The 17756-nt window shown below is 38.5% G+C and overlaps 1 protein-coding gene across 2 annotated transcripts; it reads right to left on the bottom strand.

The window, feature by feature from the left end:
* Window positions 1-3927: 3927 nt before the first annotated feature.
* LOC146307215 (uncharacterized) lies at window positions 3928-11849 on the bottom strand. Of its 2 annotated transcripts, XM_084747697.1 has the most exons (11): window positions 11529-11849; window positions 10154-10606; window positions 9711-10050; window positions 9335-9617; window positions 8414-8644; window positions 8231-8322; window positions 7310-7414; window positions 6185-6378; window positions 5929-6093; window positions 5606-5850; window positions 3928-4406 (listed from the first exon to the last, which is right to left on the bottom strand). In XM_084747697.1, the coding sequence occupies exons 2-11, from the start codon at window positions 10156-10158 to the stop codon at window positions 4063-4065; spliced, it is 2004 nt and encodes a 667-aa protein (XP_084603823.1). In that variant the 5' UTR covers window positions 10159-10606; window positions 11529-11849; the 3' UTR covers window positions 3928-4062. The 2 variants fall into 2 exon arrangements, with proteins under 2 accessions (XP_084603823.1, XP_084603822.1); XM_084747696.1 differs by lacking the exon at window positions 11529-11849 and having other exon boundaries at window positions 8414-8647; window positions 10154-10265.
* Window positions 11850-17756: the final 5907 nt, after the last annotated feature.

The raw sequence follows: 17756 nt of genomic DNA, 5'->3' as shown, positions 1-17756 counted from the left end.
TTTTGTATCTTTTCATAGCTGTGTGTCTTTATAGTCATTTTACATCACTTTGTAGTTGTTTTGCACCTGTGCTGGTTTCATCTTTGTCTATTTTGACTCTCTTAAATCCCTTTTTGCATCTCCTTCTGGGCCCCGTTTCCCAGCCTTTGTAGCGCTTCTTAAGTCGTATCTTAATGTCTCCCTTAAGCTTACAGGCTGTTTCCCAGAGTCTCCTTAGCTAAGATATATCTTCTGAAGGTATATCTTAAGAAGGGCGGTCTGAACCACTCGTAAGCTGTCTCTCCGTTCATGCTAACAGAGTTTTAACTTTATTAGGCCAAAATTATGCTTTTTAAAGGGACAGTTGCAGTTTAATTCACATCTAGACTCCTTGCGCAAATTACATCATTACATCACAACAAGCCTCTGCTTGCTTCATTGTAGACTAGATTATGGCTGTAATACAGCATATCATTACATTTAATCAAATGAACCAAAGGCGTCGCCGTCCGCGTAGCCATTTGGTTCATGTCAACCATTTTATGAGGACAAACTTAAGTCCACTTGATGTCCTCTCAGACAGTCCCATCCTGTCCAAGTACCAGCTGCCACGTGAGGAGATCTTGAATCTGCTTGTACTTGTGTCCCTGTGTAACGGGTCAGCAACTCTTGCGTTGTGTAGATTAATGATGATTCACTGTCAGTCACTGTTTGGCTTGGGCCGCCATTTATTTAGGTACTTCTGAACAAAACAGAAAATTAGCGTTTACAGCCAGCTCTCATTAAACATGCAGCTCAAGACGCACATGAGTCCAGAGACAGCAGACTGTAACAGAGTACGGGGCGTATCCGTGAAGTCTGCATGGGCTTGTGAGTGTGGCGTTCACGTACACAATAAAAATAGGAAATCTCTGTAGTACTTAATACATCATAATAAAACAACAAAATAAGACAGTAAATAGCATAATAATTAAACAGATAAGTTTGTAACAATAAATTAAATTCAGTGTACCTTCCATTAAAACAGTAAGAGGGTTTGTAATGGTAAGTGGGATCACCAACTTATTAAATCTGTTACACCTGCACATTCCCAGAGCTGCCAAGTGCATCTTCGCTCTAAGCCCAGAGGTCCAGCTTCTGGCAGCTTTGCGTTTTTACACATTGGGTACTTTCTTGGAGGTGGTGGGAGATGGCTTCGGGCTGAGCAAGGCATCGGTTTCACGGAGTATGGAGGCAGCGACCAATGTCCTTGTGGGTCATGCACAAGAGTACATCAAGATGCCTGGGAGGAGAAAGGACATCATAGAGACACACCAGGGCTTCCACGCTATGGCTGGCATTCCCCAGGTGATTGGACTGGTGAATGGGATCCCCGTGTCCAACCCATCCATGGACGACCAGGCTTTCATATGCCGGAAGGGATATTCCACCATCAACACCCAAGTGGTGGTGGACCACAGAGGGCTCTTTGTGGATGTTGTTGCCACGTGGCCCGGCAGCACGCACGACAGTTACACTGGAGGGACTTTACATGAAACTGTGCCAAAACACTCGTCTGGACGGAGATTTGGTTTTAAAACGCTGTTTTTAAAAATACCTGTGTGTGTGTGTGTGTGTGTGTGTGTGTGGACTAGGTTTCAAATAGTTTAGCAGATCATCTCTAGGAGGCATAGCAGCATTTATATCATATTTGAAGGAGGTAAAATTATTATGGCAAGGCTTGTAATATTACAACATTATTTATTTACCTTTATAAGTGATCAATCGATGTGTGCAGCATCGATTAATACACTTTCAGCACCGTGGTGAAGGACAGCTCCAACTTACGATGTACCTAAGCAGCTCTTCCTAAGAGCACCCGCTAAGGGACAGTTTGGGAAACACTTGTAGGAAAAGAAGTTCCTTTGCTAAGGTATATCTTTGAGACCTTCGTAGAGCGCTAAGATACATCGAAACTGGGAAACGCAGCCCTGATTGTTTTGCTTTCCTTTGTGATCACTAATTTTCTCTTTTTGGCCATTTTGGGCCCCTTCATAGTTACTTGATATCTGTCTGCGGTCGTTTTGTGTCTCTGGTCAGCTGATGTCTCTTTCATGCCGTTTTGTATTTCTGGGCTATATGCCTCACAGCAGAACTCATCTGAGATGGACCTTCATCTACAGTAAGATACCTTCAAACAACTTCACATTTCCTGTGTCATCACCGAGCAACAACACAGACGTTTCAAAAACAGAATTGATTTGACTATGAAAAAATTATACTCTATCAAACTATAACAGTTTGATGTTATCTTCAAATATTTTAAAATACAAATATGAGAGAAAATAAAAAAGGATTTAGCAATAAAACACACTCATACAAACTTGTATCAGTTTATTACTGATGCCTTTATATGACCTATACAAGTTAACAAGACCATCAGCAGGAAGACTGGCTATTTCTGTATAGTTGTTCTTAATGTTCAGATTGGATGTTCCTTGTAATGAGATGAAACAAGCCTGGGCTTAAATTACAGTGTGTAGTTAAAGTGAGTCCTGTGCAAAATTAAAAAGAAATAGTTACATGTTGTGGTAATTGTGGTGGGAACACTGCTTTTATCCACCTCCAAAATCAACAAAATAGGAAAGTTCATTGTAGTAGCATAAACAATGCACAGAACTATGCAGTTACAAGCTGTTGTGCAAAGCTCAACCATCACCTCGGCTGTTTCAATTACTGCTGCTGCTCCCAGTAATGCATGTCTTGTGCAGTCTGACGAATAAGCAAATCTTTAGCCACAAACACTGCAACTTAACAACTCCCCTGAGGTGTGGACTTTGATGTGCACCTTGAAATTGACCCTTCGCTAAGCACCACCCTCCTTAGTTACTGTTGTTATTCCTGCCAAGTTTTCATTCTTGTACTGCATTTACATAGTTTATGGTGGCAGATTTAACATTGAAATTTAGGTTAATGGTTGAAATACGAGGTCTTTGATTCCTTAGGGAAGTAAACAAAAGCTAAAACGACGACTCTCGCAAGCAGATTTCATAAGTGTAGCAGACTGATGTAAGCTAATGCTAACTCCTTGAGTCAGCTGAGAAGTCCGTTCCAGCTGACATTTTAATGTTTCAATCTGGACACATTTTAAAGCAAGTGCCCTGTGAAAGTGTACATGTAAAGCTACCTAATAGCTGCAAACATGATATAACATTAATGTTTGGACGCAGGGCTTGGCAAAGGGTCAACCAAACGGTTTCTCTCCTGTATGGATTCTCACGTGTCTTGATAGTTCCCTGTTGTGTAAAGCTTTTCCCACAAACATCACAACCAAATGGTTTCTCTCTTGTTTACAGACTGCATTTCTGGCCAACTCTTCTACCACACTGTGAGCAGTTGAAATATTTCTTGCCGGTATTAGGGATAAGTATAATTAAAATATCTTAAATACCAGTAGTGATACCCGGATTTCAATATAGGTTCCTGAACAATACTTTTTTCAAAACCAATTTTATGAAATCCATTTTAAAGCTACTACGAGGAACATTCATATTTTCTTGATTTTGGACACACCTGTGGAAAAAGGTAATAGTGTGTCCACAGCAATAACCACAAAATATAATGGCACAAATTAAAGAAAAAAAAAAAGTCTCCTCCTGTTTCTTTTAACTGACTAATGTACTACTCGTTGTACCTTTGGCTGGAAAAATGTAAACAGGCTTGTTTCATCTGTAGCAAACTGAAAAAACAACTTTCTTTCAAACTGGAAGCTTTAAGATTCCAAAGTGAGAACAATTATTTCAAGTGTTCCAGGTTTTAAGGTTAATAGGTGCAACAAAATACCAGGCTTTCTTGGATGCCTTCGTCACTCTCCTCCTCCATGTTTTCTGGTTGCACTTTTCTTCTGAGGCTGTTGGTAATCCAGCTTACAGGTCCATTAACGCCATTAACTGTCACAGCGAGCAGTGAGCAGTACTGCTGCCCAAATCACACTACCTTGCAAGGCAGCTGGATTCAGGATCGTGCCAGAATCCCACCTACGGTGGAAACTGTTGGCAAATCAGTGCCAGTGGACACATTTCTGATGTTGCAGGGTATTTACTGTCATATCGTCCAACTGTCACCGTCGTCAGTCTCGGGTTCAGAAGGTGAAAAAGGTTCCTGCCAGTCATCATCACTGACTTCAGTCACAGAGAAATCTGGATCTGGCTTTACATCACCATGTGGATCTAAGTTCATGGCTGCTTCTAATCCTCCACGGTCCAGAGGTTCTTCTTCATCCTCGCTCTTCACATGGGCAGCAGCAGATGTCAGCATGTTATTGTCAGCCTGCCCCAGCTGTAGGGGCTGCTCTCTCTCCTGATTGGTCCAGAGTCTCTCCTCCTGCTCCTCTTTAATGTTCAGGCTCTCTGGGTCGTCTGTTTTGATCACAAGAACTTGCTGTACAACTGCAGGGAAAACACACACACACACACACACACACACACACACACACACACACACACATTATGGACAGATCTTAACTCTACAGTGACAATGACATCACTGGTAGCAGTACTTGAGGTCAGTGGGCTGATTTCTTCTTCCTACTGTTCCTTCAGGCCCTAACCTTAATTTAGAAAATCACTGAAAAACACTCTTCACCCAAATAAATCTAAATAATATTGACTACAGGCAAAGATGTCCAATCTTCATCCAAGATTGTTAGGGGAAATTTCATTTTAGGACGTGTAGGATTTAGTTAGCGACGGACAATAAATGTCAGGGCCAATAAATTACTGGCCAATAACAGCTATATTGGTTTATATTGAAAAATATATATTCGCTGATAAATTTCTGCTATACTCATATCTAATTTGACAGATTGTCAAACCACTTAACCTTCAGGCAAGATGCTCTAGAAAATTTGTGAAGTTTCTTGATGAACTTTACTAGAAAACAATAAATGAACATTTACAGAGGTGTTCTTTGTGTTGTCATAGTGATGTCAGTCAGATTTGGTTCAGTCATATCTGTAGAATATTAAATCATCCATCTTCACTCTCTACATCTGAACCTTTCTGACCCTCCTGCTGACCACCTGGTAACATTGTGGAGGTCTTAAGGGGGAGGAGCTACTAGAGCCACAGTTTTAAGAGAGAAAGAAAGGATTGAGTGGGAACCCACCAAACAGAAGAAATTGAGGTTTATTTCCATAGTAGTGAAAATGAGAAAAGCGATCTGCACACACCAGTCTGAGGAAGAGCATTGTAGCTCAAAATTGTCACGCTAAATAAAAAATTGTATACAGGTGATCCAGCACCCAACCCAGTGGGCCTCGGGGATGTGCATGTCCTATTTTTATCTTTTTTTTCATAGTAGCTCTGCGCTTCACGATCTGTAGTTTGATGTGTTATTGAAAAATCCTTGGAAAAATCTGTGCACTACTACTGAATGATAATATAAATGGTAGAAACAGCATCATGCAGTTATATTTTGACATTATTGAAACTCATGTTATTGTTTTATTGTGTTTGTTGGGTAAAGGCTGGACAGCCTACAAACTCTGATCTGAAGTCTAACAAAAATCAAACAACTTGTCAAATCTTTTTCCTGTTTTATCTCTTCAATATGCTACGATAAAGGCAGGCGACTGAGTGTAACTTACTTATGCGTTCCCTGACTGGTGTCTGTATCCGTTCTGACGGGGCTGGTGCAGGTGTGAGCGGAACAAACCGGAGCCCTCTGGAGGCATCCAGTCGGCGGTTTATCCTTTGTGGCCTCCCCACGCCGCTCGGGATTGTCCTCTCTATGATCCTTGCTTGCAACTCAGGGATGTATTTGTAGCTTTTTTCATCTTTCAGGGCGTAGATGCCGTATCTTCTGATGTTTTTCTTGTACAGTCTTCTGAAACTGTGATTAGACAAATTTCAAACAGTCTGTTATTTATTTGATCGGACAGTGAGTGAATATTTTAAGTGTTTAACATACATCTCTTTTCCCTCTGCTGTTTTCATCGTTGGCCGGTTGTGGTGGAAGTTGTAGTCCAGAGCAGCGAGCAGAACTCTGGCCTCATAAACTGGACGACTGAACACGTGGTGCTTGCTGGCGTACATCAAAACATGATTGTGGAATGTCTCTAGGTCTACAGTCGATCTGATTGTACACAAAATATATAGATTTTTGAAAAGGAAGCACAAACGGTCATATGATGTACATGTGTGTGAAACATGTAGCCAGACTTCACCTGCAGCGCAGATATTTATGAACGTCCCTTTGCCAACACTGATTGAGAACTATGTCTGTTAAAGCTTTGTGGCTCTCAGAGTCTCTCAGGATCCACTCCTTTCCAGGTGGCTCTTCCAGGTGTCCATGTTGGCAGCATCCTGTAGTCCATGTGTGAATGTCACACACATGGTGAATAATGCCAACCCACTCTGCCTGTGAAAACAAAGCAGTACTATAAAAATATCCTTCACATGAGAATTCATTTACCAAGAGAGGAGAGAAAATAACACACATTCTTGAGAATTGGATGAAATCATCTCCTACCAAAAAAGCTTTCATATATACACTCCAACTCCAATTTTTTATTTTTTTTGCTAAAAATGTATTCTCTAAAAGCATGGGCATGTATGAAACATATGTAATTTGTGAAAAGTTTTGGTTTGCCTTTTTAATTTCTAAGCTTGCTCTGTGCCACAAAGCACCCTTATCCCAGACAAGAATTCACAACTTTACAACGTATAAAAATGTTCTATTAAAATCAGATTTTTAATGAAAATGTTGTCCCTTTAAAGTTGTACCCCAGATGTACATCACTTCTGTCAGATTTTTACAAAAATATGATTTAATCAGGCATAAAAAAAGTCAGCTATACCCTAAGGACCCCGATCTCTAAAAAGCCAGGAATACTGCTCAAGGATTAGTAAACTTTCATTAAATAATACACCTAATAGATGTGTCTCAACCATAACACGTCAACTCTGTAGTCCTTCTAAATCAAAGCTAAATAAGAATTATGGTTTAATTATTGTATTTTGTATTTTGATTAGCATTACGAGACTCTGAGACACTTTAAAAAATAAAATAGCTGCTCACTTCAACTATGCTGTGAAATGTAATATTCTTTCAACTCCAATAGGCATTTAATGTTGTTAGATTTTCCATCTGTTTGAGCCTACATTTAATAAAAAATGTAATCACACAGGAAGTTGGCCTGTTACAAGGTTTAATAGCCAAGAGTTTGATCTTTTAAGATATATTTTTCAGCATAATTGAAGAGAAAAAAACAAAAAAAACCTCAAAATATGGTTTCATCGTAATCCCCAAGATAATAATTAAGTAATATATATATAGATTTTGTGCTCACAAGAAACTGCTCAGTTGTGTCAGCCGTCTTACAACACCACCAAAAATGATCCACAATGTCTTTGAGCCAGCTGAGGAGAATGGACTGTCCTTCTTTCTTTGCTGCCTTGAGGAGAGACACAAAACAAAACACACATAACAATGTAAGTCATAAATCCTGCCACGAAATGTTAATCACTGTATGCAACAAATCAATTTTTCCCAAAGATGGTTTCTGTCATTTTAGGTAGTTCAAGTGTTCATTTTTCTCATCAGTTTGATTTTAATTAGTAATCTGGTCATATAAAAACAGGGTTTCATGCTATGACTGACAGTTGAGCTCTGCTCATGATTTAATCAGCTGTCTGTGTGGGCAGGAACTGGATCACTGCAGCTCCAACCCTGATCACTGCTGCACAGACTGACTTCAGATGACGTCAGTACATGGCAGTGTTTGTATCCGGGATATTTTAGCTTCATTATTGCACAGTGAGAGGAAGTGGAAACATGTCATCCATCTTAATTTACTGTCACTGGTAAGGACGGGAAGAGAAGGACTCTTTTACAGTAATGATTCTGGGCTTATTACTGTGGGACTGTTGTCACACACTTTGTAAGAAACTTAATAAACAGTTTGAGCAGCCTTTGACCTAGTTATCAGAGAAAGCATGTGCTCTGACATGTATATGTGTTTTCTAAATGATCTGTCGAGTACCAGCCCTCAAAACGTGGCTACTCAGGTTCCATATCCAGTGCTATTTACTTCTGTAACGCACCAAAGCAGCTGTTGATAAAAAGCACGAGCTTGGGTGTTGTCTTTGGTCAGAATAAAAACTTACACACTCTTAGCCATCAGTGGCACATAGTTAAATTCCTGATGGAAGACTATAGTCACTTTATGATGAATACATAGATAATAACATGAGCGACTTCTTCAACTTACAGCAGTGATTTTCTTGGCCAGGTTCTTGGCACCATGCCACATGTCCACACTGTGATGAATTCCACAGGACTTGTATCTTCCTGTGTCTGGGTCTGTGAAGTGGACATCCATTTGGTATTATTAGAATATTTCAATCCCCCTTTCAACACATGTATTCAGACATTCTATCAGATGAGTACCTACTCGTGAGGGCTTCGATCTGGCCGTGAGCATCAGTGCAGATCTCCACCAGCTTTATGACTGATGTCAACGTGTCTACAGTCTCAATAAAACCCTCCTTCTCCATGACGACAGAGTTGCCGGATGTCTCCTGCTTGTCTATGGTGGAAACATGAATGATCTCCTTGGTGTCATTCTCCATGGCAGAGTAGCTGCAGTACTGTGCACAGTGATGGGGCAAGTCATTTCTGCCACCTGCTGAAAAAAGTAAAAAAAAAATTAAAATGTGAATTAGCTGCTTACATACAATCACACTGCAACACATGACGTGACATGAGGCAAAGAAATACATTGCTCAACTGCTTGTGTGACCACATGCCCAGCATATCAGCCAGCAGTGTGGCCGTCCCTGACCCTGGTGATGGGACACATGGAAATAAAACACCAGATATGAAAAGCCTGATGACAGCAGTGATGAAGCTGCCAGCAGCATTTTCTCAGTTTAGCAAATATGATCTTATTTATACAAAAGCACTGCTGAAGTTTGTGGCTGGAGTATGTAGAATGTTTTTAATTTCATTTTGTTTCCTTTGTTTTGTAAAAAGTATCTGTTCAGTCACTGGTACCATTTTAGCACCAATATTGTAAAAAAAAAAAGACACATAACCTTATTGTTGAGTTGGCCCCAACTCAAAGAGGCCAATTATGTGGAGCAGATAGTTTTGTTGCACCTGTTCAATGGGGTAACTGACACTGGTTTGTGGAATTAGTTATGGAATTTTTGTAATAAATGCCCGAGCATGCCTGGGCCAATTAAAACTCAATATCCTAAAAGTGCACAAAAGTGTTAATGACAATAGTTGAAATTTAGATTAAAACTAATTTCTAATACTTTTAGATGCCATAGTTAGGGGGCTTTTGGGATTCTTCTGCGGGGTTACATACCTATGACCACAACATCTTTCCCTTGAAGGCGACAGAGAGCCTCAATCCTCCTTTCCTCCCAGAAGTCCTTCACTGTGTCCACACAGTAACGGTCCTGAATGGAGGAGAAGGTCTTTTGGCTCACCATCCCCATGTTCATAAATTTGAACAAGAGGGCGACCTTTGCATAGCTGCTGCCAGACAACAAAATGTTGGCGGACAACAGAAAATCTCCAGCTTGCATCCCAGACTGCATGACGGGCTGGGAATTCCACTTCCACACGACGTGTCCATTGAGACAAATCTGAAAGTTAGAGAATGAATCACTGCATCTGCCATGTAAATGTCTTTTAGGATGACCAGAAAGTTAAGATAATCCCTGACTGTCAGGACCTACCCATTCCACACTCATTGCTGTGCCCTTGGAAGTGACCCTGACCTCAAAGGGGGCGACACAGCTGCATAGAACATCCATGCTCAGAATGCTGGTACATCTGTCCACAGGCAGAATCAGAAATGTAGCCAGTTGTCCCAAGCAGTCCTCATATACTATTGAAGTCTTAGCACCTATGATGTCTTCTTCAGAGAGGAAACCAGGGGCCTGAACACAGGCAGGAGGCTCAACAGGAGGCTCAACAGGAGGCTCTTCGTGTGCAGGCTGGTCATGCACAGTCTCTTCTACTCCAACAACTGGAAGTTCACCAATAGATGGAACTCTCTTTAACGCTCCGCCCATCCTGTTGAGGCACAGTGAGAAGATTTGTGTGAAAATCTGTTAAAAAAAAAAAAAAAGAAAGAAAACTGACACCACACAACAATAGAGACAGGCTGATAACACACCTCATACAAATTGATGGAATATACTCCTCAGAGCTGCCGTCCTCCTCTCCATCGTCTTTTTGGTCAAAAGAATCTTCATCTGCCCAATCAATTCTGTAAAGGAGGACATATTCAGAAACAAGAACTTCAACAAAAAGAAGCCGTCATAGTAATAAATATCCTTAGGAAGTACTACTTACACACTGTTCAGTGGGTCATTGAAAGTATCTTCCCTCATGTCCTCCTTAATGCTCCTGTCATGTAAACTGTGGAAATAAAAACATTAAAGAAAAAGAAACGAAAATAAAAATCCTGAAACTGGTAACTGTCCTTTCCTAATGTGAAGGACAGCATGATTATTTCAATACGATGACTTGCCTGTCCGTCCCATTAGACGCAGCATCACTAGTCCCTGATGGAGCTGTGACATTTTTTCTCTTCATGGCATTCAGTGTCTTGAGACCTTTTTCATAGCTGCAGAAACAACAGAAGAAAAGCAATTAAAACTTATTGCATTGCACCTTTTGTTAACAAATGAAGCACATCAACTATATTTGTCGCTTTCAATAGACACTGCACTGAGTTTTGATTTAATTATTTGCAACAGATGTTTTTCACAGCAGCCATCTTCAATGAAATAGTAGTGTAAACACAGGTGTTACAAATGATGCTGATTCTATTCTATTCAGGTCAAACAGAGTCAGGGTGTTGTTTTTATACATGTTGGGACTTAAATTAGTATAATTTGATTTACCCTAATAGTTCATATCAATATTAGGGCTGCACAATATTGTAAAAAAAAAACTACCGTGATTATTTTGGCAGATTTTGATTAAATACTTTAATTAGAAAATGTGCAGTTTGACTACTTGAAGAGCTGCAACCATCAATCAATTATTAAACTAATCACCTACTATTTTGATACTCATGTAATTATTTTGAGTCATTTTCTGATAAAAATGATAAATTTTCTGATTTCAGCTTCTCTAATGTGACTATTTCCTGATTCCTTTAGTCATTTACAAGAGTAAACTTAATATATTTATGAAAAATTATGATCAGTGTTTCCCAGAGCCCAAGATGATGTCATCAAATGTCTTGTTTTGTCTGTAAGTCAAAGATTTATTGTCAGAAAGGAGTAAAGAAACCAGAAAATAGTGACATTTAAGGAGCAGAAGTGAGAGAATGTGGACGTCCCTTTTCTTAAGACAACGACTCAAACCGAATGGAGCCTTAATTAATATCATTGATGACACTTGTGTTTACTCTGCTATTTAGAGTCAATATGGCTGCTGTGAAAAAGGTGTATCAGAGATTTGGCGCATAATTGTGTGTATAACCGAATGAGGATTTTTTTTTAAGTGTCCCTTAGCTTGATAAAGTCAAGCTGACTAACCTGTCGAGGAGAAAACAGGCAACTCCAGCGTCATTCTGGAGACATTTGTCCCTCATCAGCGACCTCCATCTCTGAAAGGCCACTCCAATGTTTACTCTGGTTTTCTGTCGTCGTCTGTCGCGTTTTCGTTTGATTTCCTCCAGTTTTCTCTTCCTTGACGGCGACGTTTCGCGTTCTCTTGCTTTTTCTTCTGCTAAATAATAAGTGTGGTCCGCCATTTGCCTGGACGTGGCTTTTCAAACTTCTCACAACACTCTGTGGTTCGTGTTAGCCAGCAGCAGCAACAGCAGTAGCAGCCCGGGCGGAAACACAGAGCTTTGAAAACCATGACGCAGGCACTCACGTTCGCGTCCTGATTCGTCACGCCCCTATCACGTGACCATTTTCCCGGAAATAAACAAACGCCATCCGCTCACAGCGGCTAATTCAAGATGCACAGTGAATTGCAAGCGTTGCTGCCTCCAGAATATGAATATTGTGCTGAAATTTATGTGGATCCCAGCTCATAGGGGGATAAAAGGAAATGAATTTGTTGACACATTAGCAAAAAGGCTCTAGTAAATTAAGAAATTATGGACATCAAACTCAGTAAATCAGAGGCAAAAGCAATAGTCAAAAGAAATATCATTAAAGAATGGCAGCATACCTGGGATACAGGAAAAACAGGAAGGCATCTTTATTCAATACAACAAGAAGTGGGTTCATCGAGGATAGTGAAAAGAAGCACTAGAGAAGAAAATGTTATAACACAGTTGAGGGTGGGACATACAAAACTCAATAAAACACTTTATTTAATTAACAAACATCCTTCAGGACTGTGAGGGAAGTAATGAAACAGGGTATAGGAGAGCTAAACTTAAAAAATATTTTTTCCTTTGACTTAGGGGGTTTAATCCGTTTTATGAAAGAAACGAATCTGATTAAAAGAATAGTTTTTTTTCCCTTCTACCTCTGGTCCACACTCCAACATAGTAGGTGGCAGTAATGCACCTAAAAGCTGGTTGCCACCCGCCATAAAACAGAAAAGAAGAAGAAGTGCATTGCTGTCTATGCTAGCAGCTGTTGCGCCGTTCACATCTGCATTTCATAATGTTTCTACTGACATTACTCACCTACAAGTTATTATTCGAGTGATTTGCGACAATACCTGTGTCCAGCTTCCAGAGACCAGGGAACAGAACTAACAGTTCAGTTCAGTAGGCATTATTAGTTTGACAGGTGTTGCCAAAGTACAATTAGTATAATGAAGACAGCTGCAATAATTAAGGAAATAAAACAGATAAGATAAAATATATAAAATTAAAATTAATAAATAATTTATAAATTATTATATCATTATTAAATAAATTATAAATAAATAAAATTATTTACACACGTATGTATATACACACACATTTTTTTTTTTACATAATTTCAAATTAAAGTGCATGTATGCATGTCCCTCTTATGTCTTTACTGCAACACTGACCAAATCCCATAGTAAGTAAGTTTTTTTCAAAGCCAAACAATTAGTTTCTATGGAAACAGCAGTTTCCAAGTGAAGAAAGTGAGCATTTATTGTGTCCTTACCAAACAGCTTGCCAGATGTGTATTTTGAACTACATTATACAAATAAATTCATATTACAGTTGAATTCATGGATATTGTGTGGGGGACAATATAATTTTGGAAACTGATCCAGTTCTGAGTGAAACTGCTGCAGTCATCAGCCATCTATCATATTTGCATGCATGGCAATTGACATCTAGGCTGCAATCTAAATTTTCCTTTGTGTTGTTTAGAATTGTTTATATCATTTTTTTTATAATGATGCACAAAGTTTGATGAAAATACATGTCTTAAAATTTGATATTAATTAGAAAGGGAAAATATATAAAAGCAGAAGGAAGTATTAATTCACCAAGCAACTCTGTAGGCTACGTTGTAGGAGGCGAGTTGAGCATTTACAGGCACAGATGCTGTTTTAGTGAACACAACATACTGTGGTCTCTCTTCATTACCCACCGCTGTACTGGTGAAGACAAGGGCAAGATGTGCCTTGTCATATTTTCTTGTCTTTACTTTGGCAATTGTGACATTTGGTGTAGATTCATTGACTGCTTTACGTTTACCTGGCAGTCCTGTTACAAACTTCTCCATGCTTTCCTAGCATGCACTGCAGAATACATCATTTGATTACATTTAGCCTCGCCGTGCTGCAACCTCTCAGTCGCAACCCTGCTAAGGGGCATGCCTCCCAGTTCAGGAACCAGTGACTGTACTGTAATGCAGCCTTTAAACATGTAAGGACAATGTATTGTGATTTTTTTAAAAAAGAAAATCAAAAAAATATTTAAAAAATTAATTGATTTCACAATAAAAATACCCCAATTGTAACAAAGACAGAGCATTTAATTGACCTCATTTACAAAATTTAAAGGTGCAAATATGAGAGAAAATAAGAAAGGATTAAATAATGAAAGACAACTAAAATAATCCAGCTACTGTGTTATGTTATACTATCATATAAACTTCAACTGCACATTTTAACTAGTCATGGAACTATCAACAATACATTTAACTATCCATGTAAATATGCAGTTATGAGCTATTACTGCTGAACAGTTCAGCTCAACCAGCAGTTTCACTTAGTGCTGCTGCTCTCAGTAACACACTTCTGCCTTCTGCAATTTGACCAACAAGTAAATCTTTTGCAACAAACACTCCAATTTTACAGTTTCTCTCTTGTATGGATTCTCATGTGTCTCTTGGTATCTTCCTGACATCTAAATCTTTTCCCACAAACATCACAACCAAATGGTCTCTCTCCTATATGAACTCTCATGTGTCTCTTGACATCTCCCTGGTGTACAAATCTTTTCCCACAAACATCACAACCAAATGGTTTCTCTCCTGTATGAACTCTCATGTGTTTCTTGACATGTTCCTCTTGTGCAAATCTTTTCCCACAAACATCACAACTAAATGGTTTTCCTCTTGTATGGACTCTCATGTGTCCTCACCGAATGTTCTTGCTGCCAAATCTGGTACCACCTTCTGAACAGCTGAAAGATTTCTTGCCAGGATTACATCTTGTATCCCTTCCACAGACTTCATCAGTTTTCAGAGTGTTTAAAGCTGATTCAGGTGTCCTGATTTCAGTCTCACAAGAATCTATATCTGGTTGTATATTCCATGTGGATCTATGCTCCTGGTTGGTTCTGACCCTCTATAGTCCTGAGGTTCCTCTTCACAATCTTCTTTCTTCACAGGAACAGGAATAAATGGAAAATTAGTACTGTCAACCTGCTCCAGCCTTTGAAGCTGCTCTCCCTCCTGATTGGTCCAGAGCTTCTCCTGGTCCTCCTGGTCCAGACTGGAGCTCAACTCGGAGGAAATCTCTTCTTCAATCGCTAACAGCTGCTCGACATCTGCAGGGAACACAGGTTACAGGGATCGGTATCATTGCTTAAGATCAACTGGATCAGTGATGATTCCTTTACAGATCCTCAGTGGTTTTACTTTTTATAACAAGAACCAGGACAAAAAATATATTTTTGCAACTATTTTCCCACAACCAAATTGGAAACAAATAAAGAAGAATTATATAATAAAGACAGTTAATAAATGTTATGCAATAATGTGACAGACAGAGTCCACTTTAAGCAGGGTAGTCAAACTCAATCAGGGTTTATCCTCACTCAAAATGAAGCTGAGGTGGTACCATCCTGATAATGTGTTTGTGCATGTGTACCGTGCCTTCACCTGGGCACCATAACTTATAGTGTATTTTAGTAGTTCTAATTATGATTGATGATGTCTTCAATTATGATTGATAAAAATTACATTGATCATGTTATTAAGCATATTTTACTTAAACAATAAAGGTGCCCTGTTTAACACTAAATGAAATACAACATAAAAACATATTAAGTTAAACAGTTAAAGGTATAGTTCACCCAAAATGAAAATTCGGTCATTATCTACTCACCCTTGTGCTGACTAAAGGTCAGGTTTAGTTTTTTAGTCCACAAAACTCAAACATTAAAAAACAACAGAATAGAAACATAAAATGCCTCCGAACTGCTCGCCTGGTCTAATCCAAGTCTCCTGCAGCCCCAACATGCCAAATTGAACATGCCTGAGTCTTCACTGTAGATCCTTAGGTTGGAGCCACATTCATGTGCACATAGACATTGTCTGAACTGGGTGTGTGTGGCTGACCTCTTGCTGGCAAGAGCATCACCGTATACAGTCATCAATGTCTTGAGACTTTTCTTTAGGGGTGTGCTGATACCGATACCAGCATCAGGTATCAGTCCGATAGTGTCCTCATGTACTCATACTCATACTCATAAAACTACTCTGATACCCCACACCTGATACCACATCATGATGAGTAGCCGCTTTTCTTGGTAATAAAGTGCTACAACTTCTCTTTGCATAATCTTCACCAAAACAGCCTGACAGCACACCCAAGTACACCCAGGGGTTCACAGCAGGGTCAACAAAACTGTTGCACACATGGTACCACACTCATACCTGTCCCCCCTAAACAATGACAGGTAGGAACTAATAAGCTCTTAAACAAAAGGGACATGAGGAAGAAACTTAAATACTCCACATGTAAATGTGTCATTAAAATACTAGTTAAAGTGCTGTAAGTGATAATGAAATAATTATCATATATAACACCATTTATAATAGTAAACTTCATTCTGCAAGTCCATAATAATGTTGTGAAATTATTATACAGAAATATATCATGTACACAGTAAACTACAGCTTAATAAGAACACAAAAACACAAAATCAGTAAAGTAAATTACTACAAATAACCTAAAATGTGTGCAGTAACTATGGTTACACTTGTAGCAGGAAACAGCAACAATGATTTGTTAGATTTAGAAAGTGAACATCTAATGAAAATAAAACATGTTTTTAAAGTTATTGTAAAACTGCAATGGCATTATTAAGTACTTGTAGTGGTACTCGGTATCAGCAAGTACCCAAATGTAAGTACTTGTACTTGTACTTGGTCTGAACAAAGTGGTATCAGTGCATCCCTACTTGTCTTACCATTTGATCTGATCTGATCAACCTGTTAGGAGGACGAGATTAATATCATTAATTTGGATTACGTCAGTATTAAATGTGGTGAAATTATTTAACCAAATATAATGCTTTCTGTTTGTTGTTAGGTTTATTACTTGTGTATCCTGCTATTCTGCCTTTAATCTGACCAATAGCAGTAAATATGCACTTTTAAATGTACTTTTGTCAGTATGTTATTCACTGCAGTACTAATTTTTGCAGGTGCAGCTGCTATATATTGCTACTTTAAAGTTCCATGAAGTCAAAATTGATGTTGAAGTTGTTTTGTAGATAATTTTGAATGGTATTTCAGAGTAAAGGAATTAAAAACTGCTGATGACTCCTCAGAAACCTATGAGTGATCTCATGGACATGTCACCCATGATTTAATATATTTGCTATGGAGAGAAAAAAAATGAAAATAAAATAATTAGAAAATGATGAAATAAGAACCTATTTAAAAAATAAATTTAAAAGTCTTTAATATATGGAACTCCCATAAAAAATAATTTCTTTAATTAATAATAAACATTTGGTTCATTGCAGTTTATCCATTGTTATTATTATTATTATTATTATTATTATTAATGGCAACACACTTATTCCATTCTTTGGTGAAAATATATATTTTTACTGATTTATATAAATATATGTAATTTATAAAATATTTTGGTTTGATTTAATTTTTTTAAAATTCTAAACTTGCTACCGCTATGCTGTGAAATTAAAAGAATGTCAATATTTAAAAAAAATTTGAAAAATTAAATCACTAATTATATAAAACCAGCCTCAGAACACGGTTTTGTTTTATTCTTAGGAATGAGTGACCACTTAATAATTAATAATCTGTTTATTTAATACTGGACATTTTGGAGGCTCATAATTTTGAAGTCGGAACAGTTCTTTCCGTTTTCCACTCGCTATGAAAGGGTCTGTCTACAAGGAAACCCTTTATTTGCGAAACTCTAACTGAGATTTGTGTGCATTGTTTCGTTATTGTGTACCTTGAACAAATTAATTATGTTTTACTTTGGTTAAAATATGGATAGGTTTGAGGACGGAAAACTTGGTTGGGGTAAATGAAAGATCATATTTGTGTGTGTGTGTGTGTGTGTGTGTGTGTGTGTGTGTGTGTGTGTGTGTGTGTGTGTGTGTG

Source organism: Lutjanus erythropterus, chromosome 21, assembly GCF_056507025.1.
Source record: "Lutjanus erythropterus isolate fLutEry1 chromosome 21, fLutEry1.hap2, whole genome shotgun sequence".
In the NCBI taxonomy this organism is placed as follows: Eukaryota; Metazoa; Chordata; class Actinopteri; order Lutjaniformes; family Lutjanidae; genus Lutjanus; species Lutjanus erythropterus.
The sequence above is the reverse complement of the archived record's forward strand: the minus strand, read 5'-3'. Positions and strand labels throughout refer to the sequence as shown.